At 39.4% G+C, this 25,619-nt stretch overlaps 2 protein-coding genes across 3 annotated transcripts; one reads left to right on the top strand and one right to left on the bottom strand.

The window, feature by feature from the left end:
- Positions 1 to 112: 112 nt before the first annotated feature.
- Positions 113 to 20,742, top strand: disp2 (dispatched RND transporter family member 2). The gene is made up of 10 exons (XM_015044295.1): positions 113 to 562; positions 5,038 to 5,176; positions 6,105 to 6,370; positions 6,773 to 6,802; positions 6,914 to 7,037; positions 7,836 to 7,951; positions 10,321 to 10,445; positions 12,168 to 12,265; positions 13,420 to 13,578; positions 14,383 to 20,742. The coding sequence occupies exons 1-10, from the start codon at positions 468 to 470 to the stop codon at positions 17,638 to 17,640; spliced, it is 4,410 nt and encodes a 1,469-aa protein (XP_014899781.1). The 5' UTR covers positions 113 to 467; the 3' UTR covers positions 17,641 to 20,742.
- Positions 20,743 to 21,222: 480 nt separating this feature from the next.
- Positions 21,223 to 24,181, bottom strand: rpusd2 (RNA pseudouridine synthase domain containing 2). 2 transcript variants are annotated; one of them, XM_015044301.1, is made up of 4 exons: positions 24,069 to 24,143; positions 23,543 to 23,989; positions 22,811 to 23,107; positions 21,225 to 22,100 (listed from the first exon to the last, which is right to left on the bottom strand). In XM_015044301.1, the coding sequence occupies exons 2-4, from the start codon at positions 23,975 to 23,977 to the stop codon at positions 21,384 to 21,386; spliced, it is 1,449 nt and encodes a 482-aa protein (XP_014899787.1). In that variant the 5' UTR covers positions 23,978 to 23,989; positions 24,069 to 24,143; the 3' UTR covers positions 21,225 to 21,383. The 2 variants fall into 2 exon arrangements, with proteins under 2 accessions (XP_014899786.1, XP_014899787.1); XM_015044300.1 differs by having other exon boundaries at positions 21,223 to 22,100; positions 23,543 to 24,181.
- Between the last annotated feature and the right edge of the window lie 1,438 nt (positions 24,182 to 25,619).

Genomic DNA, 25,619 nt, shown 5'->3' with positions numbered 1-25,619 from the left:
TTTGATTCCTGCATTACATCATTACATTTATTTGACTGAAAACAAACTGAAGGTTTCACCTCATTAGTTTCCCTCTGGTCTGATGAGAGTTTATTTTTAAAATCTTTTTAGCAGGAAGTCCCGGTCCAGTTGTTCAGACTGAGCATCAGAGCCGGTGCTGCCTGTTAATAACTAAGCGGCACCTGCAGGATGCAGCCCGTCTCCGGGCTCTCCAGCTCCGCACCCGATTGGACAGCGACCGCGCCGCGTCAGCAGCATCAGCGCGGCTCAGCCAATCAGAGCGCAGCAGGTTAACGCAAACATCCCTGATGCTGCCGCTGTGTAGTAGCAACCCCAGAAACAAGCACTGCTGGTCTGATCCGCGTGGATTCACTCCACGAAGATTAAAGCAGATTAATTGAGCTGATTTAAAATGTTCCCGCAGTGATTGTGACCTTTTAAGAGGCGCTGATTGAATCGGGAGGAAGATGGAGGCTCGATCGATTATTGGAGAAAGTACTGATGCGATAGTGGTGGATGATTCTCCGACTGAAGAGAAGGAAATTCAGCAGACTGCCCAGAGGTGGGTTTCTTTTTTCTGGATGGGAAACTGATTTAAATCCGCATTTGGGTTTAATTAAAGAAAAAGTCTCAATGAGTGATGATTTCACCTGCTGGAAGATCGCATAAAGCAGCTCTGTTGGCACGAACACTGTAACTACGTGCATTTTAAAAAACATCTTCATGTTTTTTTATTGTGGCAGGTCAAATGATCTGCATTAATTTAGTAGGACAAACCTACGGGCTGCCATTTGTAACGCTTACAGCAATGTTTTAGTTTATTTAGCCTGTCAGAGAAAACAAATGTTGGTGTTAATTTTTTAAACTAATATTTCACTGTGTTCTTCCTAATTTTATAAATGTCAACGTTACAAACTAAATATTTAAGTCAAAAACTACATTTAACTTACAAACTAATTTTTTTTGCTTTTGAATTAAATATTAAGTTAGGAACTAAATGTTTAGTTTGTGAGATAAATATTTAGTTCCCAACTAAATGATTAAGTCCAAGCTAAATAGTTAGTTTTAAATATTTAGTTGGAAAATAAATATCTAGTTTGCAAGCTAAATATTTAGTACCAAGTGTTTTTAAGTCCAAGCAAAACATCGTTTCCTAAGTATTTAGTTTGATATTTCTTCAACGTAAATATTATTCAAACTGAATATTTAGTTTGAAAAATCAATATTTAGCTTTTAAGCTAAACATTTAGTTGGAAACTAAATATTTAGTCTGTAAGCTAACCATTTACTTCCCAACTAAATACTTAAGTCCATTTTCTTAAATAATTATTTAGCTTCCTTCCTAAATGTTTAATTCACAAGCTATCTATTTAGTTTTTAAACTAAATATTTGGAAATGCTTAGTTTGAAAACTAATTATTCAGTTCTCTAAATAATACTTTAGAGAACTTAATTAGAAAGCTAAATGCTTAGCTTTCTAATTGAGCATTTAGTCGGGCACTGTGACATTTATAAATATATGAATAACATTTTGAAAAATGAATGTTTTTTTCTCTTTGATAGTGTAATAATTAAAATTATTTCTGTAAATGTTTTATTGTGTAACTTTACAAATGCCCACCCAGACAGATCCTGATCACTTTGATAGATCCTGACAGATCCTGATCACTTTGATAGATCCAGACAGGTCCTGATCACTTTGATAGATCCAGACAGGTCCTGATCACTTTGATAGATCCAGACAGGTCCTGATCACTTTGCCCTGCCCTGTTTTTGCGTTTAACAGACTGAGAGCAGCAGCAGGCTAACATGTTGACTTGTCAGAAATCAGTTCTGTTTCTTTCTCCTGCTGTTCGGCTTACAGATGTCAACCAGTCACTCATTTTGATCCCCAGCAGCTTTTCTACTTTGCTGGAAAACATCAGACAGTGAGGCTGGAGAAAACATGGAGCTAAACTCAGCAGCATCTGTCGCTACGAGGAGAATGCCGCCTGTTCTTCTCTGACATGCAAAACGCTGAGTCTCGAAGTCACTTCAGGTCGAGTCCCAACAGATCTGATTTCTATAGGAATCAGCAGTCAGTATTTGGATTGACAGATTGAGAGTTTACTGCATGAGGAAATATGTCGTTCCAGGAGAATGTGAACATTAGGCAGGGCTGGTCAAAGCTTTTTGGGACCCAGGGCAGATTTCATTTGGGGGCCATCATACTGACATTTCAACACCAGATGCTTCATCGATCCAAAGCTACTCTATGTGTGCAACACACTTACTATTATTAGCTATGTTTGTAATTAGCTTCAACATACTGTCATGGATTTCTTGAGATAATTAAAAATTTTTGTTCTAACTGTATGAACGGGACTCTTATTTTGAAATACCCAGGTACTTAAACTGGACAAATACTGCAAAAATACAAAATCTTACCAAGCATTTTGGTCTAGTTTGTAGAGTTTCTAGATATTTATTGTAGTATATATAAAGTAAGACAAAACTAAGTTAGAAGTAACAAGTAGCAAGATATAGGAGCTTGTTTGAAGCCAATAATTTCATAATATTGATGAAAGCTTACCGGTTCCACTGGCAGATTATTTTACTTACAACATGGGAAAATGTCTGCTTATAAGTGAAATAATCTGCCGGTGGAACTTGAATGTTTTAAATTTTTCCTCAGAATTTCTTCTGATTTTTCTCAAAATTCAGATTTTTTCATCAGAATTCTAACTCTTGTCACAATTCTGACATTCTCTTGGAATTCTGACATTTTTTGGAATTCCGAGTCTTTTTCCCAAAATTGAGACGAAAAAGTCAGAATTAACTTAAATCTTGAATTTTCGGTCAGAATTCTGACTTTTTCTTAGAATTCAGAATTTTTTGAATTTTGATTTTTTTTTTTCTCTCAGAATTCTGACAAATTTATAACATTCTTGATGAATGATGCCTGCACTTTCTCCCACTCTCCTCGTAGCGGAAAACGATGAACGGATGAGACTGCAAGTTGTTACACAGACATGCTAACTGAAACTGGATAATTTTTCTAATCACAGCTCTATAAACTAAACCATTGCTGCTGATTTTGGTTTCCTCTTGGGACTTTGGAGAAACAACTAGAATCAAAGCCAGCAATGTGATCTACAGGAAACGCGTGTTTAGCTTGTGGTCATTCTGTTAAGCTCAGATTTTCAGCTCCACAAAGTTTTTCCACTGTGTCTGTTTTTAATGTATTCAGTGCACAAAGTGTGGAGCAGCAGTGGGAAGTCATTTCAGATGCAGATTCCCACGAGCAGCTTCATACAAGCCACACTGACGTCAAAGTCTTAGACAGTCCTGTGTGGATCAGTTTTTGTAATTCCTCAGAAATATTAATGAATTATGTAAATTACGGCTCTGTTAGTTAGACGCCTTATTCACTATTTGTGTATATTCTGTGTCTAAATAGTAATAAAATGCTTTATGACAAAGAGGTACTACTGTATATTTTGGTTTACATTCCTATCACAGTTTTATTTTAGCACACAAAAACACAGAAATCTTCAGGTTTACTGTATTTTTTACCTCATCTGAGCCCCTTACTGCTCGATGCAGCTGTATCTGTGAGGTCAGCCGGGTTTCGCTGGCTCCCTCTAATGCCATGGTTACGAGACGACAAGACTGGCTGCGTCCAGACTGCTGGAAAAACAAACAACGGAGAACGGCCATTACGCAGCAGCTTGGGCTGTTTATGAGTAAATTATGCAACGTTTCAGTTTGGAGCCGAGCTGTGCAGGGGCTGATGCAGAAGCAGGTCGGATATGTTGTTCTGTTGCACATGTATGTTTGAACAGTTGTGGATTGAGTAGAAACAGTGTTTCCTATGGAGTTAAGCTTCATAAGTGTTGGAAAACTACAGGGTTACAAACACTTTCAGGGTGTTTTCACACCTGATTGTCCAGTAGACTTTTGCTACATTTGCTACATTTTCAGCTTCTGCAGTTTTCTTTACACTGCAACATGTCAAACAAACCAAATCCTTTGAAAAACCTGTTCCCATCCTCTCCTCTGGGGGCGCTGCACCAAGAACTGCTGAAGGAAACAACAAGAAAACCTCTGAAGAAGACATGAGCGCAACTTTCTTCCTCATAAAATGTAAACAAAAATGAGTGGCCTCAGATTTTAGCTGTTTTAGGATTTCTCTTTGGAAAAAGACATTTGTCCCACTAACGCTAAACTTGTGCGTTTGTTTTGGTTGTATTTACCCAGAATGCCCTGCGCTGTAACCCACTTCCTGCTTTTGTAGTGGTCTCCAGTTGATGATCACATAAGAATTTAAGAGTTCACTTCAAACGAACCGAGACCGAGGGTTTTAGGCTTTTAGCTGTCAACATAACACGCTAAATATTAAACGCAGGCACGATGCATGAAAGAAGGATTGCTTTGCTACCAATTGTCAACACTGTGACAACTAGATAAGAAGGTCAGGAAAAGTTTTAATTAAAAGAAAAGATAGGTCGGTAGAGGGAAGTAGGTCAGTTATGCTAGCTTGACTATGACAACTTTAACATGTAGATGAGCTGCAGAATTCGGCATGTTTCCAATTTAAGGCGACCCAAAAACCAACTGTCTGAAGGATCAGTAGCAGGTATTTAAATTAGCTAATCAATCACCACTGGTGTTCAGACAATCACTTATTAATAATCACAAAATAAACATCAGACTTTTTGCAGTATTTGAAAATATTTCCGTGAAACTCCAGGGCTCTCCTGACAGCAATTAGCCATGATTAAGTGTGTTTCGTCAAACCCCTCACCCTGAAGATAAGACATCATGATGTGATCCAGCTTTACCATCAACCATCTTCTTCTCCTCTTTGTTTGGCCTACATACAACCTGAAGCTACAAAGTGTTTCTGAATCCATTTCTTACCTCATTCTTGCTGCTGAGCTGTGCATTTCTACTCTGAATCTAAGAGGAAAAGGTTATTGCTTCTGCAAACACTCCTTCATTTCCAGGTATATTGTGTTGTTGGGGTTACAAGCCTTTATTTGTCTCTTTGCTCAGTTGCATCCCGGTGGTTTCTCTGTGCCCCCCCGACGGCTCCGTTGAGGCCCAGCTGACTGTCATCCCCTCTGCAGAGGAGCTGTGTGACAGCTGCAGCAGCCTGGGAAAACCCTCCTCCTCCTTCCAGCTCTACCATCAGGTACGTCTGCGTGTCTCTGCCTGCAGCACCGTGTTCAGCAACACCTGCTATATTTAGAAAATACTCATTGTTTTATTCAAATTTATGCAATAACATCTTCTTAAATGTCTTTGTTCAAATATACGCAGATGATGATGTTATTTATACGCATGGAAAAACACAATTCAAGTAGCAGTGAAATTACAGTCTACACTGCAAAAACACAACATATTACCAAGTAATGGTCTATTTTCTAGTTCAAATATCTTATCTCACTTGAAATAAGACAAAATTAACTTACAAATATCTTTTAGCAAGTTATAGGAGATTGTTTTAAGTAAATAATGCCTCGATATTGAGAAAAACTACAGGTGAAATAATCTGCTAGTGGATTTTATAAATTAAAATGTCTTGTTCTACTTGCAGGAATTATTGACTTAAATCAAGCTCCTGTTTCTAGCTAAAAACTAGTTGTATTAGCAAGTTATTTCACTTATGACACTGAAAAATGTCTCGTTATAGTCCTAGTACTTTTTCAGTAATTATTTACTTAAATAAGCTCATATTTTTTTTGCCCACATGTTACTTATAAGTTAGTTTTGTCTTAATTCAAGTAAACTAAGACATTTGCACGAGAAACTAGACCAAAAATACTTGGTAAGATTTTGTATTTTTGCAATTTTCTTGGACTTTTTATAATAATTGTGTAGAACTTGGCTTTGTTTTGTATTTACTGTTTTATAATGTGTGTAGTTAAGTCACTTTAACTTTGCTTTGTTTAACCTTTATTATATTCATTGTCCAAAAACAGATGAAAAACAGCATTTTGGCTAATTCTGATGCATTTAAAAAAATGCTAAAGTGCATATCAGTCCCTACTAACCATCCCTATTTTATTTTATATTTTTACTTTGCCTAGACCAATCATAAACTGTTACTCTTCCTTAAGGTCCCGCAGCGTCTTCAGACTGGAGCCTGCCATTCGCCGTGCCACCTTAAATGCCCCCACTGCAGCCGTCACGGACCAGTCAAAGCCCGCTGCTGCCATTTGAACGCAGCGTGTCCTCATGCGGACGGAGGGCTGGCGGTGAAACCCGGACACAGCTGTGGTTCTGACCAGCAGGGGTCCTGCCACGGGTCGGCCAGGTGCCACTGGCTGCACGGGCCGAAAGAGACCAGAACCAAACCGAAGCAGCGGCAGGTGGTGTCAGTAAGGTGGGACAAAATAAAACACCAAGGCATGTTTCCCAGTAATGAAATATGAGAATGTTTACCTGATGTTTTAATGCTGGCGGACAGATTTTGTTAGATTATTTAAGGCTGAAATGATTAATTGGATTAAGAATCGATTATTGTAATAATCCTTAACTAAATTAGTAATTTAATAATTAACTAGAATATAAGGACTCATAAAAAGATCAACTGCTGAAAGAACAACAAATTCAGAGCAGTAATTAAGGCAATTTGTACAAAAAATATAAGATTTGTAAAAAAACAATTTCTACCCAGAACACCTCTAGTGCCCAAGTTTTAGCTTCACACAATTCAAATAATTCAAATGTTAGACAACAAGTAGATAATTTCTGTCATAATTATGTTCTGTTATTAATATTACAGGACTGGGGGATTTTACTTCATAATTAGAAAGTGAGTATTAAATCCCAGTGTAGGATTCATCGTTTCTTATTTTTCTTCTCTTATTTTTAAATATTTATTTTGATTGCTGTGTAGTTTCTTATTTCATTTCTGTTTTTGCAGGTATTCCCAGCTGTTGGTGGACCGACCGTTACTGGTGCTGCTGGTTTGTGCCGTCCTGCTGCTGGGATTGTCACTGGCTGGACTCTTCATTGGGTCTCTGCCAGACTTCTCTGATCCGCTTCTGGTGAGTAAATGAGACGCGCCGAGTCAGCAGGATTTGTCTTTAAAATCTCACCTCAACGCATCTGGTGAGAAGCAGACTCAAGGTGCTTTCACACCTCAAATCAAACCTACAACAGAAACGACTGGGGATGTATAATGATGTTTCCAGGCAGTTCAGTCTCACATTTAATTTAAATTATCCTGCTCAGATAGTGAACACTAATTGATAATGAAAGTAAAATGTGAGCAAATCAACAAAAATATTAAGTACGCAGCACTCTGAGCGCAAAAATGTACTTTTAGGAGTTTTTTTTACTGCGCTGTACTTCTTACTTTTACTTGAGTAAAATTTCTGGATTTTCTACCCACTGAATGAAAAACAAACATGTTATAACCAAAAAATTCACCAGACACAGACACAAACCTGCAGTTTTTAATAAAGTTTCCTAAGTTTTTTATTGAAAGAAACTGATTTGCAAAATTTTCTTTTGTCTGATTTTGTTATATTTGTTAGTTATATGAATTGTTGTCCTTAAAATACTAAAATTTCCACCTAACTTTACATTTTGGTCCATCTGATGTAATTTTTAAAATATTAAATGATTGATAATTTGATCAGTTACTCTGTTCTTGTGTAAACTTTTTACCAAATACTTTTTACTCCTGAGTAATTTCTTTCACAGCCACTTTTTATTTTAGTAGAAATATGTTGAAGTGGTGCTACTCTAACTTGAGTAAACGTTTTGTGTACTCTGCCCTCTGCAGCGTCTTTTCCTCATAATTATCTTTGTTTCTGAATCATTTGCTCCGAACGTCTCAGGGTTTCCAGCCGCGGGGAACGTACATCGGCGTTCGGCTGTCCAGCTTGTCCAGGCTGCAGCAGGAAACCGGCCCGGGGAAAACTCTTTCTGCTGAGCCACCGCAGCTCAGCAAGAGGTCAGCAAAGAGTCAGAGCATAATGAGAAGTTTCTGCAAACCATTCTGCTGAATATTTTAATGATTTTCAAGGTCAAACCAGCAGAGTTTCTTTTAACTGGTTGAGGTCACGGCCATTGCAGATGCTAAATGTTAGCCTGATTCATCTAGTTCAAAACAAGCAAACTTTTCTCAGGTGGAAGAAAAATGGTTTGGGTTAGGTAAGAATCTTGGCCTTTCACAATAACAAATGTTTCTAGATGATAAATTCCCCCAGAATTTGTTGCGATAAACAATAATATTGTTGTTTTGAGACCATATCCAAATAATCTAATGGAAATAGCATAATTATACAAGAACACATTCTCAAAGATAAATAAACTTCAGATTCTAATGAACACTTATCACTGGAACTGGAAGACATTTTAAATATCCAAAATAAATAAACAAAACAACAGAAACAACAAATAAAATTATGAAGTCTCAAAGAAAACGGTTAGTTCAGACCAAAGTGCCAAACTGAAGACTTTTATCATCCAGATTTTGTTAGAAAGACAGAAAATAAAAGAAATGATAAATTATGTAAATGGGAATTATTGAGCTCCCTTTAATTTATCACACAATTAATTGATTTATTGTGACAGGCCTAGATGCAAGCTATTGTTTAATAAGTTAATCTAAAGTTGATTTAACTATGGACAACACCATTGTCTTCAAATTTGCTGTAATACAGACTGCTACAGGAAATATTTTCTAACAGCTATCACCACACACAATAACTATGAAGAATTTTAATTAATATGAGTAACAACAATATTTAATTTCCCAATAAAGTATTTTTGAATTTATTAATGATTAATCGATAAGCATCCATTTTCTTAAAAACCTGTTTTCTCTTATTTTAAGAGGGTCAACCATCTTTGCATAACATATTTGCCTCAATTTGTTCATATTATGCTGACTAAAAAAATAATTTTAACATTATTTTGCATCGGCTATTTTAATTGCTGAATAAACAGAAAATTCTGGTTTTCTCTCATTTACAAACATATTTATATATTTAACAAAAAACAGGAACCTCTTCAGTTTCTGAACAGAAAAGTAAGAGATGAAAACAATAACATGTGAAACACGTAATTCCCCGTGAAGAGAGAGATGTCTAAACAGAAATATAATCTGTGGTTGCTCTTGAAGAAAGCTAAAACTTTTCTCCATGAAGTGTATTAACTCACCACAGCCATCAAAATCAACCGTGCTTATTGGCGCCATGATTTTTCCGTCATGTCTAACTTTAGGAACTTGTCGAGTGTTTATATTTCTAAACATAACCGCATAAAGTGCATTTTTGATCCCACTATGGACTCCGTTTGGACAGTTTCTTTTGGTATGGCCCGCCGCCATCTTTGTTTCTATTTCGCTTGAAGATGACCAGCGGGGCCCTCTGCTGGATGGCGGCTAAACTACAACACTAAATAAAAGAAGGCTGCGTAAGCTGACGTCATTCAATTGGAACTAATTTGAATCTATTAAACCATTATGCGTAAAGTGGATTAATTGTTTGTATCTCTAGTTCAAGAACAACCAGGAATGGTCAAAGCTTAACTGAAAACATCTGGAATACCAGTGCTACTGTCCAGTGAAGCAGGTTAATCACCACTTTGGTTAAACCACATGGTCAGAGGAGAAAAAGATTACTATGGCTGGCAAGAAATGACAAGAAATATGTTTGGAGAAGTCAAAGTGAGGCTTTCAGTCCTTAATATACTGCCAAGCTCAGCGGTGGCAGCTTAATGCTCTGGGCTGTTTTACTGCCAGATAAGCTGATGAATTGCAAAAAGTGGACGGAAAAATGAAAATAGAGAATTAACTGGTGGTTCTGGTGTGTCAACAGGACAATGACCCCCAAACAAACTAAGTTTAGGATCATTAAATTAGGTGTGATGGAAATTTATGGACTAATGTCGGTGCCAAGGCTTTAAAAATATAAGAAACACGCATCCAAACTTTCCTTTGGACTGATATTAAGCTCCAAACAATAAGCCAACCAATTTAAAAGAACTTTGGCAGTCCTGCCAATGAAAGTGGTAACAATATGCAGCAGGAGTGAAGCCAGAAAGCTTTAAATGTCGAACATGTGTATAAACCCTGTGAGGATTTCATAAAAATCCACAATAAATTACAATTTGTGTGATCAATTCTTGTTTATAAAGTTAATTGCAGTTGCTTGTTATGTGATTATTCCACCATGAAACAATTAAACCCTCCAGGCCAAAACTAATGAGTTGCTTTTCCCTATAATGGCTGTACATTAATTAAGAATTGATTATTCATAAAATTAAAGTATAAAGTATTTACATTTGTAATAGCAGACGTGTTTCCTGACATCCCAGCTTTGCCAAGGCCGGCGCTGTCAGCAGAGACAGTAATGGCAGTCAGCTCGCCTCCAGAGGTCGTCGTATTAAGAGGATGCTGGCCGCTGACTTTTCTCTGGACACTTTCCTCTGTGATGCTCCAGGTGAGAAAGTCCTGAACCACCCGGTTCTTTAATTAAAGGGCACACATTATTCAAAATTTACATTTTGCATGTTTTTATACTTTCATTTGTGTTTCTGCTGCTTCTAAAAACAGCCGAAGCGCTTAAAAGAAAACGCCAAGATGTTCTTTGGCAATAAGTTAATGTTTTACATGTCTAGAACATGGGCCGCTTCAAAAACCTCCTGATTGCACAATTAGACTACGCTGTTACCTAGCAACTGCAGTGGAGTTCCACCTGTCACCTAGCAACCCAATAAGAACTCCAGCATATTTGCTCAGCTCGTTTTACTATTGTACAATGGCTGCTGGATTTTGTTGTTGGCTTACTATTCAGAAATCACTTGCTGCATTCTTGTTGGTTGTGCAGGAGGCCCCATTTCTGCTTTTCAAAGATATAAATTTTTATAATTGTGCATCTGTTTGGAGACATTTTCACATGTGAGAGTAAACATTAAGTTGGCCGTTCTGCCAGAAGAACTTATTTAGATTTAAAGTGACAAGACGCCTTAAAGCAGCTCATTCTGAGAGGAACTCATAAAAGTTAGAAATTACCAGGCTAAAATCTCATTAAGAATGATTTAGTGATAAAGATATTTTATACAAATGAGGAGTGTCCAAACTTTTTGCCAAAATTGTTGGCTCAAAAGTAGTAGAGGGCCAATAAAAAGAAAAAAACTAACTAAAACTAAGCAACAAAAGCAGCCCGATTCTTATTGAAGATCCAGCTCTTGGAAGGGATTTTTATGACAGCCATAACTTCAAGGCAAATGTAGGGAAATAAAAGAATGAGTACATTTCCAATAAAAACTCAGAAATGTTGTGATCAACACATTTTATAGAAAATTTTTGACATTTGAAATGTATAAATTTCCAATTTTTTGGGAGAAAATTCTGATATTAATCTAAATTTCTTTTTTCTTTCTATCAAATGTCCTTTTTTCAGTAATAAGAACAGGATCTGGGTCACTTTTTTTCAAAACGTTTGCTATATTTAGCTAAGTTTAATAAAGAATAACAGCTGAATTGGGTGCAACAAAGTTGGCTTTCAGTAAAAGTCTCTTAGTTTTACATTTTGTTAAAACTTGCTTTTAAAAACATGAATACTTTTTGTTGTACTTTACATTTTCTTGTGTAAGAAAAAAAATGTTGGCAACAATTTTGACCTTGATTACAAATTTAAACCCTCCATCTTTAAGAGTTGCAGTTGGGCGCCGCTCAAAATCAGGGCCCACAAATGGCCCCGCACTTTGGACCCGCTGGTGTAGACCATAAACCTGTCCTAATCTGTTCAAGGAAACATCATAGGTCATCTTTAAACCTGCTCTATCTTGGACTAGAAATACGTAAAAGATCCCTGACTACATCATGCATCATGAAAATACCAAGTTTTGTGATGTGGTTTGGTAGTTCAGAAGAAGCAGTTTTATATGTGGCTTTATGTGGAAAGCCAATTTCTGTTAAAGGTTTAACTTTTATGTTTTTAATGAAACACAGAAATCTCTCTCAGTAGATTTATTAGCCTGATTTTTATTTGGCACAAAATGTGTTGATTGCCGTCTTTCATCTCCATCGTATCATACCTCAGTGTAATTCACAAGCTTTTCTTTTTTTTAACCCACTTTGATGTTTGCTAACCATCCCTGGAATCACATGATTCACCGCCGGTCATCTCGCCTGACGCCATCTGCTTCTCTCTGTGCAGGCCAGCGCTACGCCCAGCTGGTGTTTCGATCCGAAAACTCAGCCAGTCTCTGGAGCCTGAAGGCCATCCACGCCATGTGTGAGATGGAGCAATCCAGGGTTAGCTCTCTCTTCGCTTTTAGACACCACCCTCTATCAAAGCCACTTTTTATCTGTTTGACAGTCTTGACTGTAATCTGTTGACCAAGTGATGTAACGCTCTTCAGAACCCCGCCATGATGGACGCTAAAACAACCAATGCGCTCCAATAAACGGACATCTGTGGTCTAATATTGCTTTTATTTAGTTGTTTTCACTGTAAAAATGGTCATAGGATGCTGTGCGGCCGAGGGTGAATACCTAACTTATCATTCTATAGTAACTTTTAATGAGTAAAGATATGGCGATGGACAGCAGTCATAACTGAGATCGTAACGACTGACTGCTCCGATTTGCAGCCAACACTTTTTACAGAGTAAGAAGATTAACGTTCACATGCTTTGTAAGTAAGTATGATTAGAACAATGATATCCATTATCCATTATGGAGAAGATGTCTAACCATTGGTAACCATGGAAACAGTGCCACACCGTTATGTAACCTAGCATGTAGGGGGGAGAAAACTGGTTAGCATCTCGTCTTTTGAACGTTTATTATCGCTCGTCATGACTAATCACAGTCATCAAGGGGGCCGTTTTTAAATCGCAGTTCCAAATCCCAGACAGCAACCAGACCAAACCAGCCCAGACTTCAAGTTCGCGACGAAGTGATGAAGTCATGTGACGTCTTTTTCGCGCAGGCCTAGCTTTTATCCGGAAGAGGGTGTGGGAACCTCATTAAGGTTTACTCGGTGTAAAGGGAAACGCCGTTTTTGACATAGTGATATAAATCATATGGTGGGAATTCACCGAGAGTCTGTAATTTGATCAACACGTCAAAGGAAGTTGGTATGAGTCGGTGTCTAAGCTAGCTACCGCCGTCTGAGCCCAGATCAGGTGTGTTATGTTCACAGACAAATTAGCTTGATTTGAACGAGTAAAGGTCACAAAAAGATAGGCAAAAACAACTTTGGAAAACAATTTGAGTCGCTCTGTTCAATACTTCCGACGTCCATCATGATTAAGTGACGTAGTTGCAAACGGTCGGCATTTTAAGCCCAGTCTTCAGTAGATCTGCTCTACCGAATCTCATGGGAGATTAATTTCTTGACTGTGAATTAGTTTCAGAAGCGGGCATGAGTTCAGAAACCTTGTTTTGCTCTCCCTGTGAATCAGATTCGGTCCCAGGCTCAGTTCCAGGACCTGTGCCAGCAGCCTGAGAGCGTGGAAGCGGAGGGAGCGCCGAGAGGCGGCTGCTGTCCAAGCTGGTCCTTGGGGAACTACTTGGCGGTTCTCTCCAATGCCTCCTGCTGCCTCAGCCTTACCTCACAACAGGCACTGTAGCTTTATGTTATCAGCTCCCAGCTAATTAGATCTCACCATAATGTTGCATGCTGCAGTTGTTTGGATTGGCAGATTGAGAAGGTCAGTCATGGATTTTCCATGAAAGTCTGACTGGGGTTTGGAGTCTAGCTCCTGCTAAATTGTGCCAGATTCCACAGTTTTATCAGGAATCGTTTATGTCAGGCTCTAGTTAACAAATTTAATCATTGCCAAGGGAGTTTTTTTTTCAGTGCTGGACTTTTATTTTTATAACTCTAACCAAGGAGTTGGAGCTGAACTATTTTATATTGTTGCCCAAATGGAACTGAAACTGAAATTTTACTTTTTCCAGATGTAAACTGACACTAAATGTCTCAGATTGTCAGACAAATTGCAATCTCTGATGAAAAAACAACTTGACTTAATGCAAAATGTAGTTTGGAAATTATGATTTTTTTAAAATGAAGTATAAGAAGCTAGTATTTTTGCCTCGTTTTTAGTGCAAATATCTTATTACCCTTGAAATAAGACAGAACTAACTTGCAAGCAACTTTTCAGCACAATAAATGAGCATGTTTTAAATAAATAATTTCTTAATTTTGATCTAAAAGTACCAGTTCCATTGGCCATTTTGTTCAGTAATTACAAGATAAATTTCCCATCTTTCGAGTTAAATAATCTTCCAATTGGACAAGTACTTTTAGATCAATGTTAACAAATTACTGACTTAAAACAACCGAAAAGTTACTTATAAGTTACCTTTGTCTTATTTGAGATATTAAATAATCATTTTCTGTTATCCTTCTGCCACACCAGGTCTCAGAGTCTTTGAAACTTCTCCGGAAATGTGCTCCATCCTACCACCGAGGAGATCTGACCTCGGCCTGCGCAGAGAGACCCATGCATGGCGGCTGCTCCTCCGTTCCCTCGCGCTGTAAACAATCCCGCGTTGTGTTCCAGATCCTGCACTTCCTCGTTGACAAAGACTTTCTCGGCCCCCAGACTGTTGAATACCAAATACCGACACTAAAGTACAGCCTTCTGTTCTTACCCGTCCAGAAAGGAGAGCACATGATGGAGATCTACATGAACAGCCTTGAAGGAAGAGATCTGACGTACAATAACACGACCATAACCGGGATAGACTTTGGTATCAAGAAGACGCTGTTCAGATATTACTTGGCGAGAGATTCGGTGTTCCCGGTCCTCGCTGTTTTATCCCTCTTGCTCACCATGGTTTTATATCTCCAGTCCTTCTTCATTGTAGCATTATCTGTTCTAGCAATCACAGCCTCACTCCTGACCTCGTATTTCTTCTATAAAGTAGCTTTTCACCTGACTTTCTTCCCCATGGTGAATCTGGCAGCAGCTCTGATTCTCTTAGGAAGTTGCTCCAATCAGGTTTTTATCTTTACAGATTTCTGGAATCTGCAGCTAACGCTAAACCCTTCAGCCTCCCTGGAGAAGAGAGTAAACAGAGCCTTACAGGAAATAGGCTATATTATCTTAGCTTCAGGCTGGACCTCCAGTGCAGCTTTTTTCTCCGGTTATCTCAGCAGCATCTCAGCAATTAGATGTTTCTCTATTTATCTGGGGACTGCTTCCTTAATCAGCTGTGTGCTGGCGTTAGTGTGGCTGCCGTGCTCTTTCATCTTGCTTGAGCGCTCCAGGAAGGCGCCCGCTGCGTCTGTAGTGGTGCAAACATGGAAGCCCCACTGCTCCAAAAACCTGGGTGACTTCTGGGTAACGAGTTCTCGTAAGAGGTGCATCTTCAGCATGATTCAGAAGCTGAGAGAGCTGAAAAGAGGCCTGTCAGACACCTCAAACCTGCTGTTTCTGAAGATCCTACCCTGTGGGGTCGTGAAGTTTCGCTACATCTGGGTGTGCTGGTTTGCAGTTCTTGCGGCCGGGGGCACGTACATGTCCTGCGTTGACCCGGGCATGAGGTTACCCACTCTGGACAGCTGGGTCGCCCAGCTGTTCCGCTCCAGCCACCCTTTTGAGAGATACGACGCAGAGTACCGCCACATGTTTATGTTTGAGAGGCAGAGGAATGGGGAGGACAAACCCGTCACTGTTCTGCTCGTTTGGGGCATCAAACCGACTGATAATGGAGATCACTTTAACCCACAGAGTAACGGCTCCCTGGTTTTTGACCCGGACTTTAACATGAGCAGGCCGGACGCTCAGGTCTGGCTGAGAGATCTGTGTGCAAGGGTCCAGAACCAAAGCTTTTATTCTGCTCCAACACCAGAAAATAAAGATGTCATGGCGGATAACGTCTGCCTTGTGGAGCAGCTGGTGCGCTGGGTATCTGTCAGGCGGTGCTCAGGAACCAGTGATGCCCTTCATCTCTGCTGTAGCAACATCCTCTTCCCTTTCCCTCCCAGCGTCTTTGAAAGCTGCCTGAATATGATGCTAGCAGAGAAACACGCCGAGAGCCATGCGCCTCGTAGTGGAGGCCTGTACTTCCTGCCAAACGGCACGGCAGCTGCCCTCGTTCTGGAGTTCCAGACCACCTATCTCTACAGCTTCAACTTTAGCAGAACCAGTGGTTTTTACAGGGAAATCCTGACATGGTTCAACAAAGAGATGTCAGGAGCCCCACAAGGGCTGGAGAACGGCTGGTTCATCAGCCAGCTGTCTCTGTTCGATCTACAACAGTCTCTAAGTTCTGAGACTCTGGTGGTCGCTGGGGTCTCTGTCGCTCTCACGTTTCTTCTCCTGCTGCTAACCACCTGGAATATCCCACTTAGCTTATATGCAACTGTTGCTGTAGGAGGAAGTGTGTTCGTCACTGTTGGACTCCTCGTCCTGCTTGAGTGGCAGCTCAGTGGCGTCGAGGCCCTGCTTATATCCTCTGCCGCAGGGCTTTCTGTTGACTTTGTAGCCAACTTTTCCATTTCCTACAGCTTAGCTCCTCATTCGGACAAGATAGGAAAAGTGGCTCACTCCACTAAAAGAATGGGATGCCCTGTAGCAATAGTTTCCGGTGCATTTTTCTTCATGGGCATTGTCATGCTACCAGCCACTGCCTTACACTTTAGAAAAATAGGGATTTTCCTGTTTCTGGTGAAATGTGTGGCGTGTGGATTTGCTACCTTCTTTTTTCAGTCCCTGTGCTGCTTTTGCGGGCCACAGAGAAACTGCGGAAGAATCACGCTGCCGTGTTGCTCGGAGGACACAGACGGTGTGCTGACCTCCTGCTCCGAGCCTGGCTCTTCGCCTGCTGCCAATGGGGCTTTTGGCAGGTCTAGAGGGAGGCGGAGTTATGACAAAGAGGCAGGTGGTTACCTCTACCCCGACCACCAGCGTCAGCACAGACACAAACAGACCGGAGGAGGAGGTGGTTTGCACAGGGGCGCAGAGCAATACGAGCTGCAGCCTCTGGCGTATCGCCTCAGCGACAGCTTCGAAAACAGCACCTGTACCAGCAAGCTGTCCAACCAGCCCTCTGTGCTCTCAGATGAAATTGAGTTTTGTGGGGTAGAGGTGAGCAAGAAGGATTTGGATCCAGCCCAGCCAGCCCTTCAAACCTCGTCCCCTTACAGAAAAAATACCCTCCGCCAAGCAGGCCAGGTGCAAGAAGATGTAGCTACTGGAAATCTGCTGTGCAAAACCTGCAGGGGTCAATCAGTTGTGGGGAAGCAATGGAGCAATACGTCTTACTCCTCATCATCGAGCATAGAGGAAACCATCATCAGCCACACAATGGAGACCACAGACCAGCAGTCGTTCTGCAAGGATGAAAATACCACAAAGGAGGGTCACAGTCAGCACTTCCCATCTCAGAGCTCCTGCGAAGGCCTGGAGGACTCCTGTGAAACATGTCTGAGTGACGTTGAGGCGGGGTCTTCAAACCCACAGCAGGACGATGGAGAGACGGCGGCTCAGCTGCAACCAGGACACCTCAACGGCAAGAGAGACACGCTGAGGCTCTCGCTGAAGGAAACGGTTTACGAGACGAAGGACCGCAGCAGCCGGAGTGAAGAAGTGGTCATCTTACCCAACAGCAGGCCGGACCTACCAGACGTCTGGATAAAGCGGGACGGACAGCGGGAGGATGCATGTTGAGCAACACGTTGCTGTGGATTTGCAGTCGTCCAGGACATCTCAATGCTAAGTGCTTGAATTGAAGGCATCACGACTTATTCTCTTGTTTCCTGAAGACATTTCACCGCTCATCTTCTGTTCAGATCGAGGGTTAGGACTTCAAAACTTAGAAAATGCTATCTGCCTTTCCATTGACTATATAATTTCGCATACTTAGAATATTTTGAAAAATTTTGGCGCTAGGATAAGACGTTTTCTCGGCTGTATCTAAATTAGTTACAATAGAAACACGAGTCACATGAAAAACGACCGGATGTTGCCACTGGCGTAAACCACAAAGACGACGACAGGAAGTAGTTGAAGGATCATGACTTATCACATGAACAGACTTATTAATTCAATTTCTTATTAAATGGCGAAATTCTGCTGTTTTGACATTAGCAGATTATTGAGAAAGTTATGGAAACGCAACAGGACCATGAAGGTCTCGAATCCCTGATTCACCTGTATGTCCTACACTGTAAAACATTTAAAGAAGGTTTAACTTCAAAAAGAAAGTCCACCTGCTGCCTTGAAAATTGTTTTGGTTTTAACTCAGAAATTAATATTCATTAAGTTAATTTAACAAGAGAAAAGTTGTATAAACATTTTTAAAGTTTATTCATCTTGAATTGTGAGTTTTAACTTAATGCTGCAATTTATACTAAATCATTATCATATACCAAATATTTGACTTAAAGAATAGAAAACAGTAGATGCAACTAAATGCAGGTCATATGTTTTACAGTGTGTGAGTTGTTTGGGTCGGGTTATGACTCAGCGGTTCATCTACATCTCAAACACTTTTTGGGCAGAAAAGATTTGTGCTTGGAGAAAGAAAAGGAGGCGGAAATCAACAATAAACAGAGACTTCAAGTTTAACCTCTCTGATAATCTACCCGTAATCTGAACATTCCTGCAGTAAACAGGAGGAAAAAGTCAATCTGCCTTCTGCTGAAGCACTTATGATCACATAAACAACCTTTTCCGAACACTGTGCATTTATTGCTCTAATTTATAAAACCTATTGTATTTATAGAGTCACAAAATCATGCAAAAAGTCACCAAACATAAGGAAATATGGGTCGACACTGCGTTTGTTTAATGTCGCTTTAAGGTTGTCTGTCTGTTCCAATGAAATGGGTCAAATCAAAGCATGACCTTTAACCCCAGCAGAGCATAACAAACCCTGTTCAGGCACCAGTTGAAATCAAGACAGTTGCATGTTTATCTCTGAAACCTTGAAAAAAGTATTTTGTACTACTGAACCTAAACGCTCTGAATATCTGACATTTCACTGATTCACTTTGTATAATTTTGTTGTTCTTTATTATATTCATGCAAAATCTTGTTCCACAAATACGCATTTAATACTTACCATTTATTTTCTTTAACATTTCAAAGTTTGAGCTTCTGAAATACAAATTTCAGCTTCTTTGTAGGAGTGGGTTGGTATAAAGCAGCAGAAAAGTGCTAAAATACTGTTTACTTACTGTATATTTACTGCTGGACTTTATTTTCTAAGCTAGCTATTTCCAACTTGTAAATAGCTCCGTCTGTGAGCCCCAACCTCGTGTGTTAGCTCGACTTGATCAAGAAGAAGCCACGAATAAACTGGAAAAACAACTTAGGAAAACAATTTCAGTCGCTCTGTTCAGTACAACGTCCATCATGGCGCCTCGAAGGATTTAGTGACGCAAACGGTTACTCAAGGTTTTCGCAGCTATATGGAGCACAGGAGTGCAGCGTTGCTCCTCCCCCACTCATTGCTGCTCACGCTGACTCCAATAAATCTCATATACATTTACTTACAATTAAGATAAATTGGGATATTTTGGAAGTTTGTCACTCTTATTAAACTAATTCTAGCTCAAAATTACAGTTGGATCGGTAATGTCTGCTAACCAGCTGACTGCAGCCTCTACAACAGCAGATAGCTTTACTCCCGGTATTACTCCATAAAACCTGTGCAATTTTCTGCTCCAAATAAAAGCATTTAGATTATTTTATGTTTTAAAATTATAGAATTAATTTATTGCTTATATTTTTATGTGAAATTGCAATTCTTACTCAAGATAAACTGGGATTGAGTGTCCCTTATGGCCATAGCCTAACAACTTTTAAAAGCATATGTTTTGTACATTGTGGTGTAATTATGCCTTAATTATATGTGCAGCATGTAAGGTTTTCTGGTGAAATCCCTAAAGCCATTTATTATTGTTATTAGAAGTCTAAAACAATCCAATGCAATCATTCCTGGAACAATTTACTATAACAAGTGCTCTTGTCTGAAAGTCGATGTTTGTTATCAAGTTGGATGCTTTAACATTTGGAAGTGATTTTTTTTTTGTTCAATTTAAATAAAGCTGATGCAGACAGGTGGTTGGTGTTGAATTAGAAAACCAGATTTCTGTTAAAGAAACACTAAGAAACATCTAAGGTTTTTGATCAGTCAAAAATTGGAAAAAAAAACCCAGGAAATTTGGATATACTCAATGATTTAAGTACATTTAAAAGTGATTATTTGCTTACAAACAGATTTCAAATTAACAAAGATATTTAAATGTTAAAGAAATCAAAGTATATTTGGACTTTTGGTGAGGAAAATGAGGCTGTAATTTAAATTTATACCAGGGAATTGTCAAACCTTTTATTTTTGTTATTTAAACAAACATAAAATATCTATTTTTAATCAATGCAAAACTTTATTGGTGTCGGAAAAGTATTTGTCTTTACTTGTTTGTTTGGGTAGAAAATGTGTTTTGTGTTCCTCTAAATGATATGAAGTGTAAAAACAGAGGCTTTAAAGTGGCTTTGATGGTGGTTCAGCATGAGACCGTGGCAAGACTTTCATAAAATGTGCCTCTGAGTTGTTAAAGCTTTTGATGCCATAAGTGTGATTAAGTTCTTAGAAAGTCTTGTTCTAGCAGTCAGCAGAATAACCTGCCTTAAACTCAAGAAAGAACAGCCCGGTTTTTTATTTTGTGGTGGAAAAGACCTCAGCTGCACCACCATCACCTTTTCACTTACCTGAAATAAAACTTTTCTTTTGATTCACTTTTGACGTTTTCTGCAGACATATTTCTTTGTTGTCGCTGTCTCTTTCTGGTCATTTTTTTCCAAAAGGTGCTGGAACATGGCTGTAATATTGATATCAGCCCAAATTTTTATAGTGCTTTTCGAGCAACTTGAGAGCAAAATGTCAAGCGCCTGACTTCAAAGTGCAAACGCACCCAATTTGAAGCGTCTGACTCGTTTCTGACGTCTGAAACGTGTTTGGTGTGAACGCAGCATAAAAGTCTAAAATCAGCCGCTGTCCTCTTCCATCAGATCATGTTTGCAGTTTCAAACTCAGCAATTTTCTTGATATAATATTTATATTGCAACATTTCAGACAAAAAAAATTGGTGTTGGCCAAAATCAACATTGTGAGAAAAGTGCAGTCAGTGCACCATTTTATTTCCCATATCTTGCTAGATCTGAAAAATACTGAAACAAAATTTCAGATAGGAACCCTGCTTTTTTTTTTTTTTAACAAACCTGAAATAAAGCAAATTTTCCAACAGCAGCAGAGGTTGGTTTATTTCAGATGTCTGAAATTAAATACAAACAATCATCCCACTGAGGTGTTATACAGCATCTTCTTCAGAAAACATCCTGAGAAGTATCAAAATAAAACCCAAGAAATTGAGAGAAAATAAATAAAAAAATGTGGCTAAATGAGGTCAGCTGAGATCGGTCTCCTCCCAGTCCGCTTCGGCCCAGTTGGGTAACTGTGTGGAATATTCAAAGTCCGGTCCTTTGTAGCGTAAAGCGTGGAGATACATGATGAGCTCCTTCTCCGTGGGGTCCGGTCGCACCAGCTTGCATTCGCTGCACAGGTGGTCCCGGCTTCCTGCGGGACTTTTCTGACCCGATTCGGCTCCGGTTGATCCAGTACTCTGATGCTCCTCTGGTGGAACCTGGCTGGAGTTTTCTTTCTCAGAGAAATCCTCCGTTTGTGCCGGAAAAGTGTTTGTTTTCTCTGCTTCCTTCACAGCGCTGCTGTCGTCCATAAAGTCCAGCAGGTGTAAACTTTCCTGAGAGCGATGTTCTTCCACTAAAGCCTGCAGGAGCTCTTCGTCGCTCTTCCCCACCAGGCCCCCTTTGCCCCTGTGGGGGCCCCAGGCATGGGACCCATATATGGGGTCGTTGAGGATGGGAAAGCCCAGGTACTGCAGGTGGACTCGGATCTGGTGTGTGCGGCCGGTGAGCGGTAAACAGCGGACTACACTGGTTTTTCCGTTGAAGCTGAGCCTCTGGAAGACGGTTCTGCACTCTTTTCCCTTCGGGTCGACGCGACAGAGCCCGATTTTAAAGGAGACCACCAGGATGGGCTCCTCACAGATCAGCTCGCCCTCAGGAAATTCCCCCTCTACTCGACACACATACTCCTTCTCAAGCTAAAATAATGAAAAGGGAAAAAAATCAAAGTAAATGATTAGAAAAAAGCTTTTCTTAAAAAAATATAAGCGTATGGCTGAAAAACGTACAACGATATAAAAAACACAGCCAGTTAAGCAAAGCTGGTGAAATCAACTAACTCGCTCACTGTTTGGTTGCCTAGCAACAGCCTCGAGTAACTGGTAGAAAGAGAGATGATAAATCATACAAATGGAGATTATTGAGATTGTTTAATTTACCATGCGACTAATTGACTTATTGTTTATTGTGACAGACTTAGAGGCATTTTTTTTATCCAATTAATATTCAGAATAAGAGGATTTCCACCCAAAAAACCTCCTAAGCCTATTGGTAGTGGCGCTAGGGCAGTCAACGTATTTTTGTGCTAAAGATTTTTAAAAGTTATGAAAATTCGGAGGTGGATGAACAGATGAAATTTGGAAATAACAGCTTCTGAGGAAAATGGGTGCAAGTGGTACCGCTTCACGCTCAGCTCAATGCTTCAACTATAGACCTAGATTAATCCATCTTTACTACTTCTGGTGGTTAAAACCCTATTTAATCTAAACAATGTTAGCTTGACGGGGAGGCAAGTTAAGCCTGGTGACCTGCCAGGCTTATAATACCAGTCAAAACCTTGAATAATCAATAGATTAACCAATAACTAAAGTAATCGGTAGTTGCAGCCCTAATACCATCCCAGACGTACCTGTCTATCCCTCACCAGCTGGTCCAGCTTCTTGGACATCTCCAGTGTCCGGGCGAACAGCAGCACCCCGGAGGTGAGCCTGTCCAGCCTGTGGACAGTGTGCAGCTTGGAGACGCCGTGCTCTTTACCCAGGATGAAGATCACCGTGTTATGGCGGAAACGGCCGCACGGATGGACGGGGATGGAAGCTGGCTTGTCGACCACGAGGACTTCCCCGTCGTCCACCAGGATCTTCAGCGGCGCGCCGATTACGGGAGGCTCATGGCGGTGCACGGTGTTCCTCATGTGGTCGTTATTCTGCAGAACAAACACTGCATCACTTATTTTAATAATTAGAGCCATTTTATTTATTTCTTTTTTTTTTAGTTTTTGAAACAAAGAAGCAACTTAACTTTTATAAAGGGAAACAACTAATCTTCTAAGGTAATAGTAGAGGCCATTTTAGAAAACGTATCACTAAATGCCATTAAAAGACCTGTTCAAGAAATAACTACTTATGTACTGTCAATTACAATATGACTTAATCCATGGGGGGCTGTGGCCACCTCCTACCCACCCTTTGGGATCGCCACTGCTTTAAATCATTTCTGGATTATTTTGTTAGGAGCTACTTTTGAGCTGTTAAATAAGCAGAGACACTAATGGAGTAACGTTGTATGACAGTGAACTGGGATAATTTAATCTGTTTAATTTGATTTGAGTTGGATGTAAATGTTTTCTGACAGCACTGACCCTGAGCACCACGGACAGGTCATCCACAGGACTCTCGTTGAGCCGGATGCGGCCCTCTTTAGTGGCCTTCTCATAGTACTCAATGGACTCCGCTCTGAACTCGCTTTTGAACACCTCCAGCAGGCTTTTCCCGATCCACCGGCCTTTGCAGTAGGTTTTAAAGTCAAAGTAATACGGGCAAACTTTGCGCAGGCCGCCTTCGAAGAAGTAGGATGTTTCGTCGAAGTGTTCCTGGCTGAAGCTGACCCCCGGGTTCCGTTTCTGGGGCGGTGGGACGTATCTCTCCCCTGGTCGGAGCTTCTTCCCTCCCGCTCCTCTTCGCTTCTTTCCCCGGCCGCCTGTCTCCTGGGGGCCCGGCTCGTCGTCGTGTTTGCGTTTCCCGGTGTTTGTGTCCCCACCTGACGGAGCTTCAGGGGTTGTGTCCTGCTCCTCCATCGTTAAATCCCCCTGTTGAGACCACGGATGAATAAGACGGTGAGTAAAAGGTTTCCTAATGTTAGCAGATGAAAATAAGCGAACAATATGCCTCCTGAAGCGACTCTGGGGTTCCAGGAACAACAGAAAACTTCTAGCTGATGCACGCACATGCATCGCTCGAGTCTGGGCGCATGGTGATGACGTCATTACGCGAGCCAAGATGACCCATTTGTAGTTCTGCCAACTGAAATACGTTATGTTAGTCCTATTATGATCATTTTAATGTTTAAAGGACTTGTTATAAATAACAATAATGATAAATATAATTTTTTACATTTTACTAGTTACTTATGTAATCTAATTCAGGCTAAATAGATTCAAATTAACATAAAACACTACAAAAATAAAGGTTATAAAATAAGAATTATTGTGATAGTTTGAAGTTATTATTATTAAGTTACCCTAATAATGGTAAGACAAAATTGTAATATTTAGTAGCATACAAATAAAAAAATATGTTAAACACATGATAAACAATATTGAAATAGAAAGTGTATGAAATCTGATTTTTGGGAGTGCTGCAATGGAAATGTTAGCAATATTAAATCAAATTAAGTATTGTCAAAAGAACAATAACAATCAGTTTTTTTAAATACATAAATTATGGCGTGATGATCTGGGGAAACTCTTATTAAAAACTAACACAAAAACTGTCTACACGCCTCAGAAGAAAGTTATTTAAATTATAAATGCATCAGATCGTCATCTTAATTAAATATTGATTACATTGCATATCTTAAAATTTTATGATTTAATAGAACTACACTGACGATGTAAAATTTTAAACTCCTTCTAAGTTGTATGCAAAAAAGTGCTTAGAAATTACAGAAAAAATATGAATTAAAAGATAAATACATTTTTTAAATAAACACTAATGCAATGTGCTTCAGTTTGATACATGTGTGGGATGTTGTAAGGAGTTAAAATATTTTTCACTATGTAAATAAATAAAAGTTTAGAAAACAATTTCCTGAAAAAAATATATCAAGGTTTTTGGTTATTATTATTATCTTTTAAGTGTTTGTCGATAGACGCAGCGAGAACTCCTTTTTTCTGTTTAGAAAAACGTCCAGGAAAAATGTTACTCCTTTGATTAAAAACAAAAAAAAAAACACATGGATGGCAATGTTTCAACTTAAAATAAATCAAAGTGCAACAAGTAATTTTCTAATGTGATTTATTAAGAAACAAGATTTACACACTTCATACAATATTTCTGTTGTTAAAAATATTCCTCAGGTTTTGGCACACCATTCTCAGAAGACAAAGCCTTCTTTATGCCAAATATAAATTAATTCAATAAGCAAAGTGTTTTAATTACAGAATAATGGCTTATGCTCCGTAATTGTTGTTTTTCTACACTGCAAAAACACCAAGTATTTTTGGTCTAATTTTTAGTGTAAATATATGACAAAACTAACTAACAAGTAACTTCTCAGCAACCTTTAGCAGCTTAATTAATATTAAGGAATGAATAATTCCTTAATATTAAAGAAAAAAGTACTAGTTCAACTGCTAGATTATTTCACTTAATCAATATTAAGGAATCATTTACGTAAAGAAACCTCCTAAATGTTACTTTAAAGTTTGTTCTGTCTTA

Source organism: Poecilia latipinna, unplaced genomic scaffold (assembly GCF_001443285.1).
Source record: "Poecilia latipinna isolate Pla-1442-1.1 unplaced genomic scaffold, P_latipinna-1.0 Scaffold667, whole genome shotgun sequence".
In the NCBI taxonomy this organism is placed as follows: Eukaryota; Metazoa; Chordata; class Actinopteri; order Cyprinodontiformes; family Poeciliidae; genus Poecilia; species Poecilia latipinna.
Note: the sequence above shows the minus strand (reverse complement) of the source record. Positions and strands in the feature narration are given on the sequence as shown.

Bases quoted from the DNA above. Each gene is read 5' to 3' on its own strand.
- disp2 (XM_015044295.1), top strand. From the start codon at position 468: ATGGAGGCTCGATCGATTATTGGAGAAAGTACTGATGCGATAGTGGTG. The intron at 6,371-6,772 runs GTGGGACAAAAT...TTAATATTACAG, and splicing joins CGGCAGGTGGTGTCAGTAAG to GACTGGGGGATTTTACTTCA. The intron at 10,446-12,167 runs GTGAGAAAGTCC...CTCTCTGTGCAG, and splicing joins TTTCCTCTGTGATGCTCCAG to GCCAGCGCTACGCCCAGCTG.
- rpusd2 (XM_015044300.1), bottom strand. From the start codon at position 24,166: ATGACGTCATCACCATGCGCCCAGACTCGAGCGATGCATGTGCGTGCA. The intron at 23,108-23,542 runs GTCAGTGCTGTC...TTTGTTCTGCAG, and splicing joins ACCTGTCCGTGGTGCTCAGG to AATAACGACCACATGAGGAA. The intron at 22,101-22,810 runs GTACGTCTGGGA...TCATTATTTTAG, and splicing joins AGCTGGTGAGGGATAGACAG to CTTGAGAAGGAGTATGTGTG.